This window comes from Stegostoma tigrinum, chromosome 5 (genome assembly GCF_030684315.1).
Source record: "Stegostoma tigrinum isolate sSteTig4 chromosome 5, sSteTig4.hap1, whole genome shotgun sequence".
NCBI classification, from domain to species: Eukaryota; Metazoa; Chordata; class Chondrichthyes; order Orectolobiformes; family Stegostomatidae; genus Stegostoma; species Stegostoma tigrinum.
Genome location: NC_081358.1, coordinates 97,415,738 through 97,441,005, shown reverse-complemented (window position 1 = coordinate 97,441,005; position 25,268 = coordinate 97,415,738). Strand labels below are relative to the sequence as shown.

The following is a 25,268-nucleotide window of genomic DNA, read 5'->3' as shown; positions in this document are numbered from 1 at the left end:
TCCCTCACACCCCACCCCCGCCACAACCGCCCAAAGAGGATTCCACTCGTTCTCACATACCACCCCACCAACCTCCGGATACAACGTATCATCCTCCAACACTTCCGCCATCTACAATCCGACCCCACCAACCAAGCTATTTTTCCATCCCCACCCTTGTCTGCCTTCTGGAGAGACCACTCTCTCTGCGACTCCCTTGTCCGCTCCACACTCCCCTCCAACCCCACCACACCCGGCACCTTCCCCTGCCACCGCAGGAAGTGCTACCCTTGCCCCCACACTTCCTCCCTCACCCCCATCCCAGGCACCAAGATGACATTCCACATCAAGCAGATGTTCACCTGCACATCTGCCAATGTGGTATATTGTATGCATTGCACCCGGTGTGGCTTCCTCTACATTGGGGAAACTCAGCGGAGGCTTGGGGACCGCTTTGCAGAACACCTCCACTCGGTTCGCAACAAACAACTGCATGTCCCAGTCACGAACCATTTCAACTCCCCCTCCCATTCCTCAGACGACATGTCCATCATGGGCCTCCTACAGTGCCACAATGATGCCACCCGAAGGTTGCAGGAACAGCAACTCATATTCCGCTTGGGAACCCTGCAGCCCAATGGTATCAATGTGGACTTCACAAGCTTCAAAATCTCCCCTTCCCCCACTGCATCCCAAAACCAGCCCAGTTCTTCCCCTCGTCCCCCCACTGCATCACAAAATCAGTCCAGCCTGTCTCTGCTTCCCTAACCTGTTCTTCCTCTCACCCATCCCTTCCTCCCACCTCAAGCCGCACCTCCATCTCCCACCTACCACCTCATCCCGCCTCCTTGATCTGTCCATCTTACCAACTGACCTATTACCTCCCTACCTCCTCATCTATGCTGTCCTCTCTACCTATCTTGTTTTCTCTCCATCTTCGGTCCACTTCCCCCTCTCTCCCTATTTATTCCAGTTCCCTCTCCCCATCCCCCTCTCTGATGAAGGGTCTAGGCCCGAAACGTCAGCTTTTGTGCTCCTGAGATGCTGCTCGGCCTGCTGTGTTCATCCAGCTCCACACTTTGTTATCTTATTTCTGGTCAGGACATTTCTTCAGAAATCGTGTTGCGTTTTTGCTGATGTATGAGCTGACTTCTGATTCATCTAATGCAGTTGTCTAGGGCCTGAATTATGGTTAGCATTCAGGAGCTAACAGATCCTGTCAATTTAAACTGTAGCACCAGTTAATACTTGTGAGGCACAGACGAGATCATTTCGAGACTGATTGCAGGTGGGTGAGGCTAGCCAAGTTGTCGTTGCACAGACAAACACAGAGCTTGCTGTAAAAACTCAGCAGGTCGAGCAGCATCTGTCTGGTGACCCTTCTTCAGAACTGATGGTAGCTGGGAAAACATCAGCTTATATGTAGAAAATAGGGAGGGGAATGGGGTAGGGAGTTAATGATAGGATAGAGCCCACAGAGAGAGAAGAACAGTTGGATAGACAAGGGAGATAATCTGGCTGGGAGAATGAATAGTTGTTAATGGGGACTGTTATTGGCTGACAATAGGTAGTGTGTAATGGCAGGCTATGAGGTAACAAAGCTGGGTGTGTGGGGTAGGGGGCTATGACATGGGAGATTTAGGCCCTAAAATTATTGAACTCAATACTGAGTCCAGAGGGTTGCAGGATCTCCTAGTGGAAGATGATATATTGTTCTTGCTCCTTGCATTGAGCTTCACTGGAACACTGCAGCAAGCCAGAGACAGACATATTGGCCCAGGAACAGGGTGGTATGTTAAAATGGCAGGCAACTGGAAGCTCAGGGTCTTATTTGCGAGCAGAATGTAGATGTTCTGCGAAGTGGTCACCCAGTCTACACTTTGTTTCTCCAATGTAGAAGAGACCACATTGAGAGCAGCGAATGCAGTAGACTAGATTGTGGGAAGTGAAAATGAAGTGTTACTTCACCTGGAAGGTATGTTTGGGCTCTTGGATAGTGGGGAGGGAGGAGGTAAATGGGCAGGTGTTGCACCTTCACCAGTTACAGGGGTAAGTGCCGTACGGCTATGGGGGGCTGCTGGGGGTGAGGGAAGCGTGGAACAGTCCCCGTGGAAGGCAGACAAGGGAGGGGAGGGAAATGTCTGGTGGTGACATCTTGCTAGAGGTGGCAGAAATAGCATCTAATGATCTGGATGTGGATGCTGGTAGGATGGTAGGTAAGGACAAAGGGGAACCCTATCGCCGTTGCAGGAGGGGAGAGATGGAGTGAAGGTGGAAGTACGGGAGATGGGTTGGACCCTGTTGACAATAGTGCTGGGGAATCCTCGGTTGAGGAATAAAGTGGATATTTCGGAGGGTCCCTTGTCAAAGTTGGCCTCATCTAAACATATGCGACAGAGATAGAGGAACTGAAAAAATGGGATCAGAGATATTAAGAACTGTCAATTCTGGGGTCTGAGATAACACAGCATAGAGCTGGATTAACAGAGCGGGTCAGGCATCATCAGAGGAGCAGGAAAGCTGATGTTTTGGCTCAGGACTCTCCTTCAGAAATAGGGGAAGGGTAGGGAGCTCTGAAATAAATAGAGGGAAGGGGTGGGGCTGGGGAAGGTAGGTGGGGTGGTGATAGGTGAGTGCAGGTAGGCAATGGTGGGGGGTTGGTCAGTGAGGTGGGAGGAGCAGATTGGTGGGAGACAAGATGGACAGGTCAAGGATGCAGTGACAAGAGGGAGGGTTGGTCATGGGATGAGGTTGGGGGTGGGGAGATTTTGAAGCTAATAAGGTCCACATTGAAGCCATTGGTTGTAGGCTTCCAAGGCAGAATATGAGGTGCTGTTCCTCCAGTTTCTGGGTGGCATCATTGTGTCGCTGGAGGAAGCCCAGGATAGACATGTCATCCAGGGAGTGGGAGGGGGAGTTGTAGTGGTTCGCGACTGGAAGATGTTATCATTTGTCGCGAACAGAGCACACGTGCTCTACAACACGGTCTCTGAGCCTCTGCTTGGTCTCAATGATGTAGAAGTGGCCACATCGGGAGCAGCGGATGCAATAGACCACATTAGCAGATGTGCAGGTGAACATCTGTCTGATGTGGAAGGTTTGATTGCGGTCTTGGATGAACGTGAGAGGAGAGGTACAGGGGCGGGTGTAGCACTTCTTGCGGTTGCAGGGAAAAGTGCCGGGGGTGGTAGGGATTGTGGTGCAGACTAGGGAGTCACAGAGAGAGAGCAGTTTCTATGAAAGGCAGATAGAGGTGGGGAGGGAAATATATCCTTCGTAGTGGTGTCAGGTTACAGGTGGCAGAAGTGGTGGAGAATGAAAAATTGAATCTGGAGGTTAGTGGGGTGATAGTGAGGACAATGTGGGTTCTGTCTTTGTTCTGCCTCATCTTGGGAGCCAGTGCGGTGGAGGCAGAGGAATTGTGAATAGGGTATAGCATTCTTGCAGGAAGGCGGGTGAGAGGAAGTGTAGTCTAGGGAATGGGATGGAGTCTTTGTAGGAAGCAGAGTTTGAGAATGTACATTCCAAGTAGCTCGGGGAGTCTGAGGTAACAAGGTGTGCAGCTGGATGAAAACAGCAGGCCAAGCAGCACCAGAGGAGCAGGAAGGCTGATGTATCGGGCCTAGACCCTTGTGGATATTAGTGGCCAGTCTATCCCCAGAAATAGAAATAGAGATGTCAAGGAAGGGAAGGGAGGAGTCAGTAAAAGTGAGAGGGGCGTGAAAATTGGAAGCAAAATTGATGAAGTTTTCCAATTCCGGACGAGTGAGGGAAGCAGCACTGATGATATCAACGATATATTGGAGAAAAGCTTATGGGTGGGGGCCGGAATAGGACTGGAACGAGGAATGTTCCACATATCCCACGAAGAGACAGGCGTAGCTGGGGCCCACGCAGGTACCCATGGCAACCCCTCTGACCTGAATAAAATGAGAGGAATCAAACGTGAAGTTGTTGAGGGTGAGGACGAGCTCGGCCAAGTGGAGGAAAGTGGTGGTGAGTGGGGGTGGTTCACGTCTTTGCTCCAGGAAGAAGCGGAGAGCCCTAAGACCCTCCTGGTGGGGAATGGACATGTAAAGGGATTGCATGTAAAGAGGAGGCAGCTGGAACCAGTAAACTGAAAGTTTTGAAAATGGCATAATGTGTCAGAAGAATCAAAGATGTACATGGCCAGGGGTTGGACCAGGAGAGAGAATACTGAGTCAGGGTAGGAAGAGATGAGTTCCGTGGGTCAGAACCAGTCAGAAACAATTGGTCTGCCCGGGCAGTCCTGTTTTTGGATTTTAGGAAGAAGGTAGAAGTGAACTGTGTGGGGCTGGGGGACTGTCAGCTTGGAAGCAGTGGCGGGGGGAGTGCACCAGATGAAATGAGATCAGTTACTGTAATAGATACAATGGCCTGGTGTAACATGGTGGGGTCATGGTCCGGGGGAAGTTAGGAGGAGGTACCTGACAGCTGGCACTCAGCCTCTGCAAGGTAGAGGTCAGTAAATAGACTACAACAACACCGCCCTCATCAGCAAGCTAAATAGCAAAGTCAGGATCTAAGTGCACGGAATACAGCCAGTTTGGAGGGAGGTCGGTTGGATTTGGTGAGGGGAGGGGCAGAGAAATTAGGACGGCCATTGTCATATCAACAATTCTCAATGAACAGATCGAGTGCAGGTAAAAGGCCAGAGGGAAGGATCGAGGTGGACAGACAGTGGACTGGGCAATGGGGCCTGTGGGACGGGGAGAGGGCTGTTGTCCAAAGAAATGGTTGCGGAGGCAAAGACGGCAGAAGAAGAGCTTGATGTCATGTTGTGCCTGAAATTTGTTAATGTAGGGACGCAGAGGAATAAAACTGACGCCTTTGCTGAGTACAGCATGTTCAGCATCGGAGAGTGTAGGGTTAGGAGGGATGGTGAATACCTGACAGGAGGTGGAGGGGGTGTGGTGTTGGAGGATGGGAAGGATTTAGAGGGAAGGGAAGGTTCCCCGAACTCTCTGTCTCTGGCTTACTGCAGTGTTCCAGTGAAGCTCAATTCCAGCTGGAAAAACGACACCTAATTTTCTGCTTGGGGCTCTGCAACTCTTCGTGCTCTATCCTATCGTTTACTCCCTACCCTATCGCCCGCTCTATTTTCTGCATATAAACTGACGTTTTCCCAGCTACTATCAATTCTGAGGAAGGGTCACCGGACCCAATATGTTAACGCTGATATTTTTTTTAAAGATGCTGCCAGACCTGCTGAGCTTTCCTAGCAACTTCTGCTTTTTGTTTTTGATTTAAGGCATCCACAGTTCTGTTGGTTTTTAGTTGATGCAGAGAGCTGATTACAGACATGTCAGGCTGAATGGCCTCCGTCTGTGCTACAACCATTATGTGATTCTAATTATTCGTGCTATTTTGCATAATTGTTAGCCTGGCAGCTGCTTGACTCCAATCCTCGGGAGATATCATAAAGCTAGAAAATCAATCAAAAATAATTGGTTTTCTTTCTCCTTCTCTACACTTTGTTTTGAAAGTTTTTTGGTTGTAATTTATCAGTGCCTCATAAAACACGTGACGTTTGACCTTTGGCATCTGTCGTGTAGTATTTGTGGTACATAATGTATGAAGTGTGATTTTTGGCATGTGATGTGTGGAGTGTAACGTGTGACATGTGATGCCTGACATATGTGGAGTAGGATCTGTGATATGTGCACTGTTGTCTTTTTTATATCCACATATGTGAGATATAAACACGAAGATGTGGTAGACTACACACAGAGATATTGATCCTCAGCTCTAAATTGAATAACCAGCAGACAGATGTGACTTCCAACCCATCAGTCAGAACTGCACTTAAACTTGCATCCTAGTGGTGAGAGATTTAACTGGATTAAATGTTTCCACCATCTATTACCAACACTATATTGTATTCTCCAGACCGGATGCAGAATATACTTCAAACTATCATGCCCCTGCAACACTACTTGACAGTAACTGTAGAAGACTACTTTGCTCTAATGCACCAGTGTGGCTCTTCATTACATTGAACTAGCCATTCTGGATACGTCTCTGGGTAATAGTTTGAATTGACTAATATTGCAGAGCTCCGTGCTATTGGGATTGTAGATCTTATGACCCTAGCTCAGATACAATTTATTCTATAATATTAGCATCCAGATAAAAGGGGAACTTTCATCCCATTGGTCACACACCATATTGCAGACCCCAGAAGCCTAAGAAGTAGTGAGCGTGACCTGTAAGCACAACTCAGAGCTTTCATTTAAAACTTACTAATTCATGGGAAATGGACATCATTGGCTGGGGCGGTGTTTAAAGCCCATTCCTAATGATGCATGGGCAGGTAGGAATGAGCTGCCATCTTGAATTGCTACAGTCCATGTGGTGGAGATACACACACAATACTGTTAAGGAGACAGTTTCAGAATTTTTGCGAAAATGACAGTGAAGTGATGGTGATATAGTTCCAAGTCAGGATAGTGTGTGGCTTTAAGGGGAACTTGCAGGTGGTTGCATTCCATGTATCTTTTGACCTTGTCCTTCTACGTGTAAAGGTCACAGTTTTGGAAGATGATACTTAAATAACTTTGCTATAATTTTTGCAATTCATCTTATAATGACGCACTGCCACCACTGTTTGTCAGTGATGATGGAAGGGAATACTGGAACTGTTAAATGAGGTGCCCGTCAAGTAAGCTGTTTTGTCATGGATGGTGTCAAGCTTTCAGTGTAGCTGGAACTGCACAAGCGCAGGTGAGTGGAGGTTTCTATCACACTTCTAACTGGTTCCTTGTAGGTGGTACACAAACTTTGGGAGTCAAGAGATGTGTTAATCACTGCAGTATTCATAGCTTCTGATCTGCTCTTGCAGCCACAGTATTCACAGTTCAGTGATAATGGGAACTGCAGATGCTGGAGAATCCAAGATAATAAAATGTGAGGCTGGATGAACACAGCAGGCCAAGCAGCATCTCAGGAGCACAAAAGCTGACGTTTCGATCCTAGACCCTTCATCAGTGAGGGGGATGGGGTGACGGTTCTAGAATAAATAGGGAGAGAAGGGGAGGTGGACCGAAGATGGAGAGAAAAGAAGATAGGTGGAGAGGAGAGTATAGGTGGGGAGGTAGGGAGGGGATAGGTCAGTCCAGGGAAGACGGACAGGTCAAGGAGGTGGGATGAGGTTAGTAGGTAGGAAATGGAGGTGCGGCTTGGGGTGGGAGGAAGGGATGGGTGAGAGGAAGAACAGGTTAGGGAGGCAGAGACAGGTTGGACTGGTGTTGGGATGCAGTGGGTGGAGGGGAAGAGCTGGGCTGGTTGTGTGGTGCAGTGGGGGGAGCGGAAGAACTGGGCTGGTTTTGGGATGCGGTGGGGGAAGGGGAGATTTTGAAGCTGGTGAAGTCCACATTGATACCATTGCGTTCCCAAGCGGAAATGAGTTGCACAGTTCAGCTCCTGGTCAATGGTAACCCCACCAAAATGTTGATAGGAGGAAATTCAGTGATGGCAACATCATTGAATGTCAAGGGGAGATGTTTAGATTCTCTCTCGTTGAAAATGGTCACTACTTGGCATTTGTGTGGCACAAATATTACTTTCCACTCATCAGCTGAAATCTGGATATTTTCCAGAATTTGCTGCATATGGATATGGCTCACTTTAGTATCGGAGATGTTGTAAATGGTGTGGAAAATTGTTGCACAATCAACCAATATTCCCACCTCCAATCCCATGATGGATGAGCTGCCCTTTCCTCACCTCTCCCTTCCCAGAAAACCCAAATTTCAGAGTTTCATAAGTTCCCAGAGGGGAGTGATAAGGTGGATACCTGTCATGAATGAAACTAAAACTGAGGAATGCAGTTTAGTATGTGTGGAATGAGTTGAATTTTAGAAGCGAGAAGGAGGAATACAAAACACATTTGAAAAATAATTCACAATTCATTTATTTCCAAAATTCTCTTGCTTTTGTTATACCAAGGTGTTAAATAACTTAAATACATCCTCCACAGTCACTCTGAAGAATCAGTACATTACCTACAAGCTATGCACATGAGGTAGAAACAAATAATTTAGGCTCCATTAGACTCTGTGAGAAAAAAAACACATAACCTGGGTATGTTAGCATCAGGAGTGCAATGACCGCAAGTTTGCTTTTCTTTTTCCACTATCCATCCAGTTAAATTTGCAATGTACATGTAGCAAAAGCTCCTGCTATCAAATCTTGATATTCCAGATTCCCGCACCTTGTCTGACTAGGAAATGTTCATAAACATTGCAGTGCAGTACAAAGGGAATGCTGCATTGTTCGAGGTATTGCTACTTGGATGAAACATTGAGTCAATATCTAATCTGCATTGTCAGGTCAACATTAAAAATAGCTCACTGCATTGCCATAAAGAGGTTGGAAAGGTTTGCAAGTGTCAATTGGGTATTCAACTCAGCACTGTTTCTGCAGTCCTGCCATTTGCAAGATGATTGCAGTTTTCACTATGAAACAAAAAAGTGACTGCTTTTCAAAGTTGTCACAACCAAAACTGATTTGCAAATGCTCCTCCATTTCTCAAATCCAAAACTTGCAATCTGGAAAGAAAAAAGGAAAATATATATAGGAATACCAATATCTCAAAATTCCAATCAAAGCTACAGATCATTCTGACTTGGATATATATCGCCATTACTTAATGTTGACTGGGTGAAAACCCCAGAGGTCTGAACCTTGCCTTTTGTTAGGAATACCTCCACTATACATGTAGAATGCATCAGTTCAAAGCAGCTCATCACCACCTTCTAAGGGATAAATAGAGAAGGACAACAAATGCTAGCCTCGCCAGTAACGTTCATAATTTTATTTTAATATGCGGACTGATTTGAAATATTTCCCAAGCGCCTTTTTTCTGATTTTTTTTCTTGGGATCAGGGCAGCGCGTTTTGTGACTATCAACAGTAGTGATGTGGTAGACACAGACTAGCTTTTCAGCATTCATTAGTGCAGCCTATGAGAGCAAAGCATTTACAGCGCCGCTTCCTATAACAACTTATATGACAATCCTTAGAGTGAAGCAAGTGCAAAAGCTGATTGAAAATACTGCCCCATTTAAGTTGTTTCAAACTGTTGGGCACCACATAACACCAGGGGTTTCATCAGAATAACTGCATTGGAGCATAGCAGAAAGTTCTTATTGGATTCAATCCAATATTAATATTTCTCCCTAGTAAATGTGGCCATAACTATGTGATACATTCAATGTTTTTATATTTCAATCCTTTTTGCTTCAAACTGTAAAATATTAGAATAAGGTCTCAAGTGGACTTAGGTGGTCTCTGGTTCAAATAGCCTAGATTGCTTTTAACTCTAGAGTCTCACAGGTTGTATTCTGTAAATGGTATAACTGACCACAGATTAACACTTGAGAGTAAAAGGACAGAAGTGCATATTGGTAGGAATTTGACTCCAACTTCAGAGCTGGTTACACTTAATGCTCCAAGAGAAAGCTAAGAACTTGTGAGTCATTAAAAGGTAAGTGACCAACTGCCTCTGCACTTTTCTATCTACCTCCATCTTCATGAAGCAAAAATTTCAATGTCACTGTGGGTCAGGGATATCTGCTTAATAATAAATTAGGGATGACAAGAGATAGGATCAACCCAGGAATAGTGGGTGGCACGGCGGCTCAGTCGTTAGCTGTGCTGCCTCATAGTGCTAGGGACCTGGGTTTGACTCCAGCCTTGGGAAACTGCCTGTGTGGAGTTTGCACATTCTCTCTGTGTCTGTGTGGGTTATGTCAGGGTGCTCTGGTTTCCTCCCACAATCCAAAGATTATGCAGGTTAGGTGGATTGGCTGTGCTAAATTGCCCATTGTGTCTGGGTGGGATGCTCTTCAGAGGGTCAGTGTGGACCTGATGGATTGAGTGGCTTGCTTCCACACTGTAGAGATTCAATGATTATCTACTAGAATGAAATTAAAACATCATACCCTTCCGCAGCATAAATTTAAAGATCTGAACTTTTAGGGCCAAAATTATCTAGAAACATCCTGCTCTGTCAACCAACAAATACAAACCGAAACAGCAGGGCCAGCAGAATGGATGGATACATGCTTTAAGAGTCGGTCTTTCAGAAATGGGCATTACAGAACTAGAATAATTCGCTAGCTATTAAGTTTTTCTTCGCAGCTGCTAGGAAACCCCTTTCTATGTATTTCCAGTAATTTCAGATATCACAGATTTTTGTTATCTCATTTTGTCTCCACGGCCTAATCAAAGCCTTGAGGGATTCTCAGCTACTAGTCACTCATCTCAGGGTTAAAGTGCTTGAGGTGGTGGAAATTCAGGAAGAGGTGGGTCAGGGAATTAATGAGATGTTGCGAACTGGCTTGGAAAGAGAAAGACTGCAACCATTGCACTCCTAATTCATGTCAATATAAAGTATATGTGCCGCACTAACTGAGACGTATTAATACCACAGGAGAACAGGGAAAAACTCAGTATTTACAATTTACAAGAGCAAAATATATCCACATTAAATAGTATATATTTAAATAATTACAGAAAGCATCCAGGTTCAGTGCGAGAATCTGCGTTAAAAGTCACACAGCACCCCTCAATCTCCCTCATGGCCACCAGCGCCCATATACATGTACTCTCAGTCCGCATATACACATCCTCGCGAGCACATATGCACCACCACACACATTCAAAATACAAAAAAAAATAACGGCACTCATTTGCTGTTTTCGTCCCCCCATCTCTGTTTTGGGATGAAGCAACTCTATTTGAATGATTACCCCATGAAATTGCTCTCTGTGCTCTTATAATGAAGGGGTTAATCTATCTTGTTTCCTCTGGAGGTGAGTGGCAGAACTCTGAATATAGCAGCCCTCAACTTGCACCCTGCATACAGAAGGCATCTGAACACACTTAACATGAGGAAGTAGAAAACAAAGCATAAATCGACCATTATGGAGAATAATGGGGAGAATAATTAGGGACAATAATTTAGAATATGGCTGGAGAGCAACCAGAGGAGGAGGAGATCATTTTTGGCAGTCTGGGAAGTAACGAAGGGGAGTGAATGGGAGGTAGGGACAAGGATATGACCTGAGTGTTGGAATGTGTGTAAGGAGGAATCACTACGCCAGCAGCAGCAAGGCCTCAGGATGTTTGAAAATAAAGCCAAAGATCTCATAATGCTTAACTGTAATGCAAATTTGATAAAAACAGTCTTGTGTAAAATGTTATTGTTGTACTTTTAATATTATTGATTTTGCATTATGTCTTCCAAAAACACTGCTGCCTGTCATTTATTAAAAATTAACCTAAGATATAAATAAGACATTTTTTGATTTCATAAGTAAATACATTGTCCTGTATACTTGCCTTTGTTACCTCTTGAGTATTTAAACGTTCTCCTGATTAGCCTCCCACATCCACTATCCATAAATATAATCTCATCCAAAATTCTGTTTCTAATTCCCATTCACCCATCTCCTCAGTGTTCTGCCAGCTGTATTGACTTCCAGTTCACCCACATGTTGATTTTAAAATTCTAATTCTTATGTTCAAATTCGTCCATGGGTTTGTCCATCACCATTTTTTTTAAATCTTCCTCCAGCCCTGTAACCCTCAAAATAATTCTGACTCCCATTTCCGTTATCCCATCATTGGCTGCCCTGGCTTTTGGCCACTTCAGTCCTAAAATCTGGAAATCTCTCCTGAAATTTCTCTGCCTCTCCTTATCATTCTTTTCCTTTAAATCTCATCTTAAAATAACTCAACTCACTTAAAGCTCCTCATTGAGCAGCCCAGAGATATCCCCTTTGGCAGTGGGGAAACTAAACAGAATTTTCTCAAATACGTGCTCTTAGAATTCTGAACCCTTCTTTGTTTATTGCCAAATAGGATTTCTCACGCCTGAATTTGAATGGAATTATTCCTCTGCTGTTATCCCAAATTCTCTAATACTCCAAGTTGGAGGATTCAGGATTTGCTTGCTGATTCCAATTATACTAGTGTGGACCACTTTAATCTCAAAGTGTTTTGTATGAACATCAAACTAGGCTGCACATATTCCTGTTAAGTTCTCTAGCCAATTGAGTATCTAAATGAGAACGAACTGAGGTGCCTTGCTTGACATTTATTAGATCCCAGGGGGTCTTGACAGGACAGATGTGGAAAAGATGTCTCCTCTTGTGGAGATTCTAGAACAAGGGCTCACTGGTTGAGAAGAAGGGTTTCCAATTCCAGGCAGAGATGATAAGAATTCTTCTCTCCCCACAGAAGGTTGAGAAGCTTTTGAACTCTCTTCTTCGAAAGGCAGGAGAAAGCAGACTGGTTATTTGGGGTAGGCAGGAAGGGGATGTGGAGCAATCAGATGAGCAACGATCTTACTGAATGGTGGAACAGGCTTTCTACTCCTGCTCCTAACTCACAATCAGATCCTCTTTTGCACATACAGTGGATTTTCACACATTCCAATAAATAATTCTAAGGAATGAATTATTCCAAGGATATGTTCCGTGGGGGCTTAGAAACAATTTCAAACTCTTAGTTGTGGACCACGTTCCTTCTCTAAATATGTAAATGTTTCCAATCAGGTATGTGCTACCATGCCAGTAATTTGAAACATGTCCACATGTTGGCGTTGAGCTTCTTGATACATTCTACCAGGAAAGTTATGAACTCTGTATTACCCTGATTTATTATAGGCCAACTATTAGCACAAAGAGTCAGGCTGAACTATGAGACTTTCTGTGACCCCATCTGTGTGCACTGATAGTATACATAAAAATGGAATTTAGGCTCTCCACACCTTTTGTCATGAATAAAAGAGAACTGCAGTCTTCAGACCTACATAGATGCTGTCTGAAAAATTAATCTAATTTTCCATTCATTAATTCGTGAAAACAGTAATTTTCCACAAACCCTGTCCCCAGGATATTCCCCAATGGTTATTAGTGTATGAGAACTGAAAAGCAATTGTCTGCATTACTTTCAGTGCATATAAACCACACCCACCTACCTATCATCTTCCCAGTACATAATTTATCCAAGTAACTGTATTCATATTGAACAAACGCTTCTGTTCAGTACTTTGGGCATTCTTCAGAAGTGACAAAATCTATGCCTGAAATCGATGTTATTTCTATGCAGTATCCTAATTATGAAAGTGTTGGAAAAATCCTTTACCATTGTTTAATTGGATTTTTTTAAAGAAAGAAGTCCTTTTTCTCAAGCTCCTTTTTAACATTCTTTTTGTCAATAGTTATTTGTTCAGTTGAGTTGGAGAAAGGTTTCTTGATCCACTGTGTATCAGAGATGTCAACTTGTTTAGAAATGGTGGATGTCTCTAAATTTACAGTTGGGTTTTAGAATGTCGCTTAATACAGTGACCAGAGACAACCTTCACCTCAAGTGATTTTTGATTCAATTGTAGAGACACACACACACACACACACACACACACACACACACACACACACACACACACACACACACACACACACACACACACAAAAAGCCATTGCACCCCTTCCCTCCCTCTAACATTTACATATTTTATTATATATAAAATATATATTTATGATTAGAACTGACCGGTTCTGTGACCGTTGTAGTATAGTTTACAGCAATGGGCACACTTTTATCAGCCAGTGGTGTACTGTGGTAGAAAGTTAAACTAAAGCCCTTCAGATACTGCTACCAGGGTCAATATAATTTGTAGTGTGCTAGTCATTTATAACACACCCTGCAATAGTAAGGGTTTGTGTCATATTTAGTGTGCCTCATTTAAGAACAGGATACTTCGTCCACCTCATGGTATGAACACATGTTCTAAAGCATGAAGGCACAACTTTTTGAAAAATATATATTTCTTCCTCAGCTCCAAATTACTTTCCTCCTCTGTTTCAAAGGCACTGACTGGTGAGTTCAGCACCATCTCATGGTAGAGGAAGATTGAGCCCAGGAGAAATTGTAACTGAGAACAAATTTGTCCTTGAATCAACATCCACACACACCACACACAAGTGCCTGACTGTTGGAGTCATTGGATAGCAATCTGGGGCAGGAACATTTTCTGATTTTTCTGCTCTGTCTTCTAGCTAAGAGGTCCTAAGCCCAATCATTGCATCTCAAATTGTTTCTTTTCTGAGATCAGCTTACTCTGCGTATGAAACTAGGCCTTGTAAGGCTTTGTTCCATTTTCAGAAGTATACAACTTGGGCATTGAAGACATTTTTAGTTCTCGCGGCACATCATCATACACAAGGTATGTTATAAGTTGAGCACGTAGCACATTAATATGTAATTTTCAAAAACCTATCAACATTTTTGATAATTCTATAAAATTAATATGAGGCTTTTCACCACATTTGCATGCACTGAACCCTCTATCCCCATTTCCACTCTTGATGAACGTAGCTCTTTTAACTGGTTCTGGGAGTACTCATTCTCATATTGTTCAGCATTTTCTTGCTGAATTAATTTGGCCCAAGTCGTTTCTGTGTTGAGAAAACAAAATCTGTTGGATGCAAGAAACCATCTTGAGTATATCTTTGAACTCAAGGTGCTAGAATTATCTCAGTTCAAGAACAGACGGTATTGTTGAAAGCTGAGTATTGTGAAAAACTCTGATGATTCTTGACATTTTGGGGGATATTGGGTCTGAATTATTGATACTAATCTGATGCATGGGGCATTGGCAGTGTCTAACAGGCTTTTAGGCTGAATGGATCAGTCAAACATCCATGACAGCTTCAATTTCTTAGAAGTCCAGTATTTACTGATTTCTGAATAAGGCAGTCATTTTTCATTAGAATTAGATCTAACCATTATTAATCACTCCATATTATATTGGCATTCCCATAAGATCCAATGAATTCAATGCCCCCCGCCCCTCAAACTGTTTCAGGTAATTGTCTTAAAAGCTGATGCAATGCTGATATTTAACCATTACGTGCTGTCGGCATTTTCAATGAATACTATTTACAAGCCATGTTCCATGCATGGAAAACTTTCAGAAGGTGAGACATAATGGAGTTGTGTCTTCCTGCTGATCCTTTAGGTATTCCTGTTTTTGCAGTCTGCTCACTTCAGCTCCGAAGGCTTCCCAGCTGAGCTACTAATATCTGAATCCATCTTGTAGAGATTAGGGGATGTCAGGGTTAAATAGCTGTTTGTGAACATGCACGGTGATACGTCAAATTGTTATAATAGAGTGCGGAATATGCAATTATTGCCAGTTGTTTAGATCTCCCGACAGTTAAATCCACTTAAGCACGGTAGATTAGTATCAGAGACCAGCTTTTCCATCAACATGTTCCACCATGTCTACATTAAAGTCTGCTAGTCTTCAGTCTGAACAACCACAATCAGAGGAATAATATCTCATCCTTGCTGAACCAAACAGCGTTCGACAGTCAAGTTTGTGCATAATTTTTAAAAAGTTCTTAATGTTATCAGCTAGTTTTCTTTTTCTGTCATGTGTAGTTGAACTACAACAGTCGTAGCGCAAGAACAATAGATAAAGCCCTGACTTTTTTGACAGTTAGAAACTACAGCATTCTGAACCTTCAGCTGCAATGTCCATTTTCAACTTGGCTTCCACTGAAAGCTATATTGGTATAGTCAGTGGTTTATTGGTCTTTATACTGGCAGTCATTATCAACCAGTTGAGGAGAAAGAGTCACATTGTTAGTTTGTTTTGTATCTCAAATCTTTTACATGTGCAAATCCTGCTTTCCTAGTACCTCAAACTGCCCATTCAACAGAAACTCACAGGCTACTGGCGAACATTTAACTTGCAGGCCTTGTTTATTATGAATAAGACAACGTAATGAGATCATTACGTCATTGAAGCGTGGGAACTCATAGCCAGACTCGAGGGCCATGTAACTGTCCAGAGCTCACAATTTATGGCCAGTTTGTATGAGCTCTTTTGCGCCAATTAATGTTAAACTGGGATGGTCCCAGACCCAATATAAACAGATCATTAATGTCTATTGGCATGGATACTACTACACAGTGGGTCTGCATCTTCTGGGAGCCTGACAATTAACAGCCACTGAAGTGAGGAGGCTTTCATCTGCCTGATACCTCAGCTGAATTCAAACGTACTTCTCAGGAATGAACAGACTTGAACATATTAGCACTCTTCACTAAGCCCCTTATATGTACAAAAGCTGCTTTGTCTGGCTCCTTGTTCTAATTGCACTATGGAGACCTATTTTCTTTTAACAACCCAACCTGAACCCTGCAGAACAAACATGAAAACCAAGTGACCTTCAGAAAAGGCATGTTAAGGTTAGAGAAAGCTTTGCCAAGAACTTGCCAGGATCCTAAATAAAACCATGAAAAGTCTCGTGCATTTTCTTTGTAATCACCGCACAGCCCCCTAACCCAAGCCCCACATCTCTCTTGCTGGAAGAACTGGATTTGTCACTGAAGCACTACCACAGGAACAGTCCAACCATCATCACCTTATTGTTATTCCCTGTGAGCTGAGAAAGTAAAGGTTGTGAAGCTTGACCAGTGTTAGTGGCATCTTTGCTTAAACCCAACTTACTTTCACACTCAGGCACTAACAACAGGTATCAGACTGAAATAATTAGGAATTGGGGGTAAGGCTGACTGTCCTGTCTCGAACCCTGGAACATTGCTCTCACTTTGCCCAGCTAAGATTATATAGTTCAGCACTGGGAACGTACCCTACTCAAAGGACAACTATCTCCAACTCATTTTTGTTTCTGTTATCAGCACATTTCCCTCCTCATGTCTTTGGGTCACTGGTTCTTGCAGCAGCATCAGTTGAGGGTGGTTTATACCAGTAGCCATTCCTCACCGAATTAAGTGATGAACTTCAGCATTCTGCACATTTATGAAAGTTGTCCCAGCCAAACCCAAACTTAACCTCAAATTCATTTCTAGCAAAGGTTACTGGACAGTAATCAGAAATTAGTACTTCCCTTTCCTTAAGAGTAGGGCACTTAGGTCTGTTGCATTAGCATTATCTCCATCCCAACAGAAATTAGTTAATTCAATATAGGTAGAAAATCAAATGTAAGTGTTCTCTGGTCTGTAGTTTGTCATTACGTCAAGGAGTGCATTTGCTCCCTAATGTAGTAGAATGGTCAAATGCAAGGAGCAAATTTTATAAAATAAACGTTCTCAATGATGCCTTGAATACGGCCCGAATTCCCACTAAATATGTTAAATGTTTGGTGGTTGTGTCTACCTTTTCAGTAATAATTTATTCTCACTGGGTTTGTCTACGAGCTACGTGTTGACCTTTTAAATTGCTTCTTTGCTCTTCTGTACTTCAGTCCAAAGGAAAGATGCTGGATCTTCCATCTTTACCTAGCCTGTTCAGTATTTAGAATGTTCCTAAGTATTATCAATAATTACCTAATTGAGGGTTGAGTGATACACATGGACCTTAAACTGAACAGCCCCAGTTGTCAGTCATTGGAACTGCATTTCCCAAATTCTTTATTGGCTTGTGAGTGAGATAGTTACTGAAGGTTTCATTTGATATGTTCAGTTGTTGCTGAAGGCAGTTAATCATATCCAGGATGTTGGAGTGAATTGGTTTCTGTCAAACCAGGTGCTAAACCCAGACTAATATTTATCTTCTCTGCACTGTTTGACTTCTGACATTAGCTCTTTGAATCCAAGAGATGTGTGATACAGTTTATACAATTTCTGTAGATTAAAAATGGAATTCTGTCTATGCATATTTGAGGACTTATTGGGATTTATTGCAGTATTTCCTCAGGCAAATGTCCATGGTCCTCACCGTGACTCCCCAGGGCCCTTCCCATTGGAACGTGGGAGCATTAGTCTTTGCACGTGTAAATCTCTTCTCTTTGAGTACATTGCTTACACTCCACATAACAGCACCAGCGTACTTGGCACTGACAGGGTCGCGTCACTACTCGGCTCTGAGTATTGTGCCCCCGGCCACAGCAGATGCTCTCGCAGTTCTTGTCCTTATAGCACTTGCGTGTTGCAGTGCCAGGTGAATACTTGCTGGGCCGGCAGAAGCTTGGTGAGTCATCAATGTAGACCAAATCAGTAGTCCTTGGGATTTGATGTTGTTGGTGATGGGTAGCAGCAATGGCCTTTTTCGGTGGTGTAATCTCTCCTTCCCCCGTTGCTTCATTGGTTGTGCTGCCTACCTTGAGTGAGGTTTCATATTTCAACTTGAGCAATTTGCCAATCTCGTGGAAAGGGGACAGCTGCCTCCAGCACGTCTGAACAGTACAGGAACCAGAAACACCGTGGCATTTGCAGGTCGTCTCCACACCAGATTTGATAACCTGTAGGCATGACAGGAATGCAGACAGTCAGTTTTAAAAACATGTATAACTGGGGATCAACAGTAAGGACCACATAAGAAGCAAACTAAGTTTCACAGAACTAAACACCATTTGGCCCATTGTACCTATCTGGCTCTTTATCCTACTGTGCTAGTGTCTTTGATCTTTCTCCATAGCCCATGAAAATCCTGCTTTTCAAGGATCTATCCAATTCACTTTTTAAGCTAGATTTGCTTCCATAACATCATGCTTTGCAATTCATACCAACTCAGTGTGAAGAAATGGCTCTTTCAACTCACTAGTAGTTCTCTTGGTAGTTATATTAATTCAGTGTCCTTTGGCTATTAACCTTTCTGCTAGTGGAACTCATTTCTCTCCACCCACTCTATCAAAACTGTTGCATCAGCATTATCTCCAACCCAGCAGAAATTAGTTAATTCAATATAGGCAGAGAGCCAAATGTAAGTGTTCTCTGGTCTGTGGTTTGTCATTATGTCAAGGAGTAAATTTTCTCCCTGATATGGTAGAATGGTCATATGCAAGGAGCAAATTTCATAAAATAGGTGTTATCAATGATGCCTTGAGAATGGCCTGAATTCCCGCTAAATATTTTAAATGTTTGGTGGTTGTGTCTACCTTTTCAGTAATAATTTATTCTCACTGGGTTTGTCTACTAGTTACATGTTGACCTTTTAAATTGCTTCTTTGCTCTTCTGTACTTCAGTCCAAATGAAAGCTGCTAGATCTTCCATCTTTACTGTCTCATTGTATCTTCTCTTAAGACTTATTGACCAAAGGAGAACAATCCCAGCTTTTGTACCCTCTGCAAAAATAATTGAAGTTCTGCATGCCTCCTGTAATTCTAGTAAGCATCCTCTAAATCTTCTCCAAGGCTTTACCATCCTTCTTAAAGTGTAGTGCCAGAATTGGATACAATACTCTAATTGTGATGTAACCTATGATTTATTAAGGTTTACCATAACTTCTTTAGAGAGGTTGCTGTAAAAAGACTACTTCATTTCAAAATATTTATGGCTGTAGTTTTTGTGGGAATTCTCCCTGTAGTCTACAGTTAATTTAATAGATTATTGGTGGAAGCATAAGTGACCAGTAGTACCAATTTCTCCAGAGCTTCCAAAAATTCTGTCAAGGTTCAGTTTGTGCTCAGTACTGAGAAATTTTAAACATCAGGAAATTAAACTTTGTCCATCTCAAATATTGTCAAGCTAAGTACAGGATGGTTAAAAGATTAAAATTCACTCTACCCTGCCACAACGAGAAACAGCTGCATTTACTTAGCAACTTTCATAGCATCAAGGTGTCTAAAAGCACTTCACAGCCAAGTAGATAGACTCCAACAGAGCAGCTGTCCTATACACAGTAATGTCTAAAAGTCAGCAGTGAGAAATGACTATTCAGTAATGGCCATTGAGTGAGTAATGTTTGTTAAGCTGCCTGTGGATGTTCTTGTTTTGCTGTGACTTATGGCTATTTCATTTCTTACGTTCACATGAGGTTTTCATTTTCTTAAGTGAAATAAGTTTAATTTCTTCATAATCCTGTCAGCCTGGACTTGATTCAAGTTCTCAGAGATAGAAGACCAATGTCAAATTGACAACATAACCCATTCATTTTCAGAATAGCAGAAAGACAAAGATTCTAAGATCTTTCCAACTTCAGGATACAAGCCAACTTTTGTAAACACGTCAAAAAACGAAAGTGTTTCAAAAAGACCAACTAGCTCACATTGACCTCAGTTTCAGCTTCTCATACATTACTCAATCCCTTCTCTTATGGAATCATTGAAAGATTACAGCACAGAAAGGGACCATTCAGTCTATTAGTTTGTGCCAGCTCTCCACAAGTACAATTCCAAAATCTTATCCCAACGCCCTCTAAACTGTTCCTTTTAAAGGTAATTATCCAGTTTACTTTTTAAAGGTACAATTGAATCTGCCTTCACCACTCTCTGAGCAAATCCCAGATCTTACCAACTCATTGTGTAAAAATGTTTTCCTCATGTCACCTGAGGTCCTTTTACCATTCATGTCACAGTGGTGTGCCCTACTTCTCAATCCTTCTACTAATATGATCAATTTCTCTCCATCCAGACTTCTTATGAACTTGAACTCTTCTATTGTACCTTCTTGTGTCTTCTGCAAGGAGAATAGCCCAAATTTTCTCCAGTCTGTCCATGTTATCAAAGTTCCCAATCCTGTGAACCATTCTTTTAAATCTGTTCTGCACCTTCACTGAAGTCATCACTATCTTCCTAAAGTGTTGTTCATAAAACTGGGCTGAACTGAGGCTGAATAGCAATATAGAAACAGGAGTAGGCCATTCAGCCTGTTCGGCCACTTATTATGATCTTGACTGATCTAGAATACAACTCCTCCCACCCACCTTCCTGCAAAAATGCCATCCCCTCTTCCCAATTCCTTCGCCTTCACCGCATTTGCTCCAGGATGAGACATTCCACTCCCGTACATCTTGAATGTCCTTGTTTTTCAAAGTCCCCAACTTCACCCCCTCAATGGTCGAAAACGCCCTCGACCGTGTGTCCCGCATTTCCCACAACTCATCCTTCACACCTCGTCCCCGTAATAACCACCAAAAGAGAATCCCCCTCGTCCTTACGTACCACCCCACCAACCTCCGGATCCAACGCATCATCCTGCGACACTTCCGCCATCTGCAATCCAACCTCACCACCAAAGACATTTTTCCATCCCCACCCTTGTCTGCTTTCCAGAGGGACCACTCACTCCATTACTCCCTTGTCCGCTCCACACTCCCCTCCAACCTCACCACACCCGGCACTTTACCCTGCAACCCCAGGAAGTGCTACACCTGCCCCCACACCTCCTCCCTCACTCTCATCCCAGGCCACAAGAAGACTTTCCACATCAAGCAGATGTTCACCTGCACATCTGTCAATGTGGTATACTGCATCTGCTATTCCCATTGTGGCCTCCTCTACATCGGGGAAACCTAGCAGAGGCTTGGGGACCGTTTTGTAGAGCACCTATGCTCGGCTCACAATAAACAATTGCACCTCCCAGTCACAAACCATTTCAACTCCCCCTCCCATTCCTTAGACGATATGTCCATCCTGGGCCTCCTACCATTCCACAATGATGCCACCCATAGGTTGCAGGAACAGCAACTCATATTCCACTTGGGAACCCTGCAGCCCAACTGTATCAATGTGGATTTCACAAGCTTCAAAATCTCCCCTTCCCCCTACTGCATCCCAAAACCAGCGCAGCTCATCCCCGCCTCCCTAACCTGTCCTTCCTCCCACCTATCCACTCCTCCCACCTCAAGGCCCAACCCCATCTCCTACCTACTAACCTCATCCCACCCCCTTGACCTGTCCGTCCTCCTCGGATTGATCTATCCCCTCCCTACCTCCACTCGCCTTTACTGGCTCCATCCCTGCCTCTTCAAATTGCTTGTCATCTCTCCACCTATCTTCTTCTCCATCCATCTTCCCCCTCTCTCCCTATTTATTTCACAGCCCTCTCCCCATCCCTCTTTTCTGATGAAGGGTCTAGGTCCGAAACACCAGCTTTTCTGGTTCTAAGATGCTGCTAAGCCTGCTGTGTTCATCCAGCTCCGCACTTTGTTCTCTCGGATTCTCCAGCATCTGCAGCTCCCATTATCTCTGATCAAACATTCCATCACCTTTTACTCAGAAAATCCTATGACCTCGACTTTAGATATACTAAAACACTGAGCTGCCATAGCCCTCTGAGATCGAGAATTTCAAAGATACACCAGCCTCCAACTGAAACGAAATCTCCTCATCTCAGGCCTAAATCCCACGTTAGACTTCTGTAACACTTAACAAAGGACACCCAAGTGTCTTTGCATATCTACATTTTCCAATCTCTCACCATTTAAGACGTACACTGCACATCTGTCATTTTTGCCAAAGGGCACAATCTCACACTACATTACATTCTAACTGCCATATTTTTGTCCAATTACTAAGCCTGTCTAAATCCCCTCGAAAAACATCTTACAATTTCCCCCACAACACACAATCCTGCTTAACTTTGTATCATCAGCAAATTTGGAAACATTATATTTGGTCCCATGTCAAAATTATTGTATACATTATCAACATCTGGAGGTCAGAGTTCTGATCCTTCTGGTACCCCACTCGTCATAGTCTACCAATGCAAACATGGCCCAATTACTCTTACACTCTACTTTCTAACTTTTGGCCAATTCTTAATTCGTGTCAGTACGTTACCTGCTTCACAATGTGCTTTAACTTTGATTCAGGTGACATTAAAAATATGGAGCTACAACTGAGTATTACTTCCAGAGGAATTTGTCAGTCTTATAAAAATTCATGAGTTACGGGCAGCTGTAACATATTTGGACCCTCCATCCTACTCCACCATAAGAGCATGACTAATGCTATAGTGACCTTATCTTTATATTGCTACTTATTTTATAAGTTTAGACTCCCTTGTTAGTCAACAATCTATCTACCTTTGCCTTAAAAATATTCAATAGCCCAGTCTCCCTTTCCATCATTGACTGGAGAAGAACTCCTAAGACAGAAAACAAATCTCATCTTTACTTTAAATAGCTGGCACCTTATTTTTAAAACTGTGTACTCTAGTTGTAGTCTGTCCCACAAGATTGGCTGACTTTTCAGCATCCACCCTGTCAGGTCCCCTCAAGATTATGCATTTTTCAATAAAATCACCCTTCATTCTTCTTAACTCCAATGGATATGTGCTCAACCAATAAGACAATATCCATCTGTCCCCCTCGCTCCATCCCAGGAGTCAGTCGAGCAATGGAATTACTATACATCTACTGACCTTATGTATCTAAATGGTAGAGGTTGCAGGTTCTAAGCTTGGCTTGTTGAATTGCTCCAGGGCAATCACAGTGGAAGAGGGCTTGGAAATTTGAGGTTACACATTACTTCAGTCAACCAGTTTGCAAGTGAAGCTCACTACATCCTTTGTCAAGATAAATAGTTACGTGGGGCTGGGATATTATAATCATTACAGAAACATAGCTAAGGGAGGGACAGGACTGACAGATTAACGTGCCAGTGTAGAGGTGCCTTAGGTGCGACAGAGGTTGGCGGAAATGGGGAGGGGGGAGTTGCATTTTTGATTAAGGGGGAGTAACACAGCAGGAGTAAAAGATGAAATAACTGAGGGGTCATCCAGGGAGGCTTTGTGAGTGGTGCTAAGAAATAAGAAGGGATGATGACATTATTGGGGTTGTACCACAGGCCCCCAAACAGTCAACATGAATTAGAGGAACAAATTTTCAGGGAAATTATGAAGACTTGCAGAGAAATAGGGGTATCATTGTGGGGGCTTTTAATTTTCCTAACATAGACTGGGGCTGCCATAGTGTTATTGGCTTAGATGGGGTGGAATTTGTTAAATGTGTTCAGGAAAAGTTTCCTCAAGCAGTTTATAGAGTGTCCGACTGGGAAGCAGCAAAACTCGACCTACTATTGGGAAATAGGGCAGGATAGGTGACTGCGGTGACAGTGGGGAGAGCACTTTGGGACCAGTGACCATAGTTCTATTAATTTTAAAATAGTTATGGAGAAGGACAAGAAATAATGGGAACTGCAGATGCTGGAGAATCCAAGATAACAAAGTGTGAAGCTGGATGAACACAGCAGGCCAAGCAGCATCTCAGGGGCTTCACACTTTGTTATCATGGAGAAGGACAAAACAGGTCCACAAGTTTAAGTTCTAAATTGGGGCAAGGCAAATTTTGATGGAGCTTGAAGAGGCTGATTGGAGTCGTTTGTTTGCAGGCAAATGGGACCTCAGGCAAGTGTGATCGCTGGAGTTCAAGGCCTATATGGTCCTGTGAAGGTGAAGGGCAAGATTGGCAGGAGTAGAGAACTCTAGATAACAAGAGATATTGAGGCTTTCACCATAAAAATGTAAGAGACATGGCTCAGGAGCAGGCAACTAGGATCAACAGAATCCATGGAGGTACACAGGGGATACAGGAGTTTACTGAAGAAGGAGATCAGGAGGACGAAATGGGGGCATGAGATAGCTTTGGCTGAGAAGATTAGGGTGAATCTAAAGAGATTCTTTAAGTATATTAAAGGAAAATGAATAACTAGAGAGACAATAGGATCTCTCAAGGTCCAAGGTGGACATTAGGTGTGGAACTACAAGAGATGAGCAAGCTCCTGAATGAATACTTCACCTTGGTGTTTAGCATGAAGAAGGACAAGATGACTTGGGAACTTAGGGAAGTTAGTGGTGATAACCTGGGAGCAGTCCATATCACAGTAAAGGTGGTATTGGAAGTATTAGAATGTATGAAGGTGGATACATCTCCAGGTCCTGATCAGATGTATCCAAAGAACCCTGCGAGAGGCTAGAGAAGAAATTACAGAGATCCTTGCTGATATATTTGCATCATCATTAGCCACAGGTGAAGTCCCGGAAGACTAATATTGTGCCCTTATTCAAAAAGGGCTGCAAAGAAAATCTTGGGTATTATAGACACATAAGCTTAACATATGTGGTAGGTAAGTTACTTGAGAAGATTCTGAGGGATAAGATGTACATGTAATTAGAAAGACGGGATTTGATTAAGAGCAGTCAGGATGGCCTCACAAATTTCTTACAGTTCTTTGATGAAGTGTGTAAGATCATGACAGGCATGGATAGGGTGAATGCACAGTCTTTTTCCTAGGGTTTGGGGAAATCGAGGACTAGGTCATATCAGTTTAAGGTAAGAGGGGAAAGAATACATGGGAACCTGAGGGGCAACCTTTTTTTTAAAAAAACGCAGAGGGTGGTATGCATGTGGAATGAGCTGCCAACAAAAGTGGTTCAGGTGGGTACATCAGCATTTAAAAGGCATTTGGACAAATACATGGATAGGAAGGATATTACTGTCCTGTCTCCCTGTGACTCTACTTTCAGAAGACCATGCACCTGAACTCCAAGGTCCCTCTATTTCA

The 25,268-nt window shown here is 43.1% G+C and overlaps 1 protein-coding gene across 1 annotated transcript in view; it reads right to left on the bottom strand.

Annotated features, from left to right (window-relative positions):
* Positions 1-7,933: 7,933 nt before the first annotated feature.
* wnt9a (wingless-type MMTV integration site family, member 9A) overlaps positions 7,934-25,268 on the bottom strand; it is an 88,846-nt gene continuing 71,511 nt past the window's right edge. Inside the window, exon 4 of the mRNA XM_048530229.2 lies at positions 7,934-18,283. Coding sequence (XP_048386186.1) covers positions 17,801-18,283 — 483 coding nt within the window. The 3' untranslated portion in view covers positions 7,934-17,800. The remainder of the gene's footprint in view (positions 18,284-25,268) is intronic.